Below are 2,022 nucleotides of genomic sequence, written 5' to 3'. Positions count from 1 at the left end.
GATGTCTGGAGGGCCCCTGAATGTCTGGAGGGCCCCTGGATGTCTGGAGGGCCCCTGAATGTCTGGAGGGCCCCTGGATGGCCCCTACCAGCAGCTACTGAGTTTTCTTTGCCTTGATATCTCAGTCTTATAATTCTAGATCTAGAGGTTTAACATAGAAAACTAATGTAGAGTCATCCTCTGAGCTTTTTGATCTTTAAATCAGTCTGCAGTCAAGCTGCTATGGAGGTTAAACAGTCAGATATTATAAGGATTTATTTAGTAACTGTTCTTATTTCATAGCTTCATAACCTTTGACCTTCTCTCCTCTGGTCTGTTTCACAGCTTCAGTCTCAGATCAGCTCAGCAGAAACAGAAACATTAAATCAGGGAAACATGGACTGTATCTGCTTTGCATTGTCCCCACATGATGACAATGATCTAGAATAATCTGATTAAATATTAGATTCTTGATTAATATGGGTTGTTGTTGTTGTACGTTGTTTCAAGATCTTGTTCAATGTGCCGTTTTGTAACTTTGAGCCCCCAAACCCCCAAAGGCCGCTGCACGGCCCTGATTATTAATAAGTCAAAAACATTCAAACATGATGGAAAGATGAAAAAGTTGATTTTATATAATACTGCTCCTTTAAGTACAGAGACATGAAAACTGCATAGTAACAAAGCAGTTGCTATGTCCCACCACTGCCTTTATGTTTTGAATGATCAGAGTGACAGGCCGCACTTTTCAGTGTGTTTTCTGCCAGCGCATCATGCAGGTCTGCTCTGCTGTCTGCAGTGGTTCCTCCGGGCAGTGTGGCTCCCGGCGTGGCAGTGGGCCCCAGCACCCCGGGGGGCGTCCAGGCGCTGCGTCGGTCTCCCAGTATGGAGCCCAGTCTGGATGACAGTCCCAGTAAGGTTCCAAAGAGCTGGAGCTTTGGGGAACGCAGCCGGACCCGGCAGGCCTTCAGGATCCGAGGAGCAGCGTCCCGCCAGAACTCTGAAGGTGAGGCAGGTTGACCTCAAACTGCTGCGCACCGTGTGGCCACCGGGGGGCGACAGCTGCGTCTCAACACACCAGATTATCCCAGAGTCAGCGTCTGCAAAACGACAGTGAAAAATTTAAATAAATATTTTCATTTATGGAGTCTCTCATGGAGAAATAATGTGTGTTAATTTTTCAAAGTCATATTTGTATCATATTTCATCAAGTTATAAATTACGTTGTAATTTATGAATTACAAGGTTCCAAACAAAATATTTAAAACAGCTTTTACTTTATATTCCACTTCTGTTTGTTAGCATGTCAGTTTGCATATTAGTTAAATATTTAGCCTGGACCTAAACATTTAGTTCCGAGCTAAATATTTAACTAGCAACCTAAAGATTTAGTCTTATAGCTAAATATTTAGTTAACAAGCTAAAAAATGTGTTTTAAAAATAAATATTTGAATCTGAATTTTAAATGCTTAATTTGAAAATAAATATTTTTTTTACTAAATGTTCAGTTTGGATGCTAATTATTTAGCTTCCTAACTACTAAATGTTGAATTTACAAGTTAAATAGTTATTAGTCTAAATATTTAAATGGTGATGTTTAGTTTGTAACTCTGATATTTAATATTATTTATTCATGAATAACATGATGAAAATATGACCATGAAAAATGAACACCCACATTTTTTTTCCATGAGAGGCTCAATAAATCAAAAATATTGCTGTTAATTTTTTACAGTGTAAAAGATGTAAAAGGGCGCCTCATACCTGAGGTCCAGTCGGTTCTGTTCCAGCACCGAATTCATAAAAAGCAGATAAAGTTGATTCATTTGGATGAAAGTGGGAGAAGGTTTGCAGAGGAAACAGATCAGCTGTCATCATCAGGGGTCAAAGGTCAGAACCAGTTTGAACTGATCACAGTCGGACGTGGCCTGTTGGGACCTCCTGGTCTCCGTCCATGTTGGCTGCATTTAGCTTCAAAACATTAAACGGCTGACCTCAAGTCCTACAGCAGATCTGCTGCTCCAGGCCAGCAGGGGGCAGCAG

At 40.8% G+C, this 2,022-nt stretch overlaps 1 protein-coding gene across 1 annotated transcript in view; it reads left to right on the top strand.

The window, feature by feature from the left end:
- kcnq2b (potassium voltage-gated channel, KQT-like subfamily, member 2b) overlaps positions 1–2,022 on the top strand; it is a gene marked incomplete at its 5' end in the record, with an annotated part of 17,600 nt that overhangs the window by 5,697 nt on the left and 9,881 nt on the right. Inside the window, one exon of the mRNA XM_015014465.1 lies at positions 779–985. Within this exon, the coding sequence (XP_014869951.1) occupies positions 779–985 (207 nt within the window). The remainder of the gene's footprint in view (positions 1–778; positions 986–2,022) is intronic.

Source organism: Poecilia latipinna, unplaced genomic scaffold (genome assembly GCF_001443285.1).
Source record: "Poecilia latipinna isolate Pla-1442-1.1 unplaced genomic scaffold, P_latipinna-1.0 Scaffold1819, whole genome shotgun sequence".
Taxonomy (NCBI): domain Eukaryota; kingdom Metazoa; phylum Chordata; class Actinopteri; order Cyprinodontiformes; family Poeciliidae; genus Poecilia; species Poecilia latipinna.
Note: the sequence above shows the minus strand (reverse complement) of the source record. Positions and strands in the feature narration are given on the sequence as shown.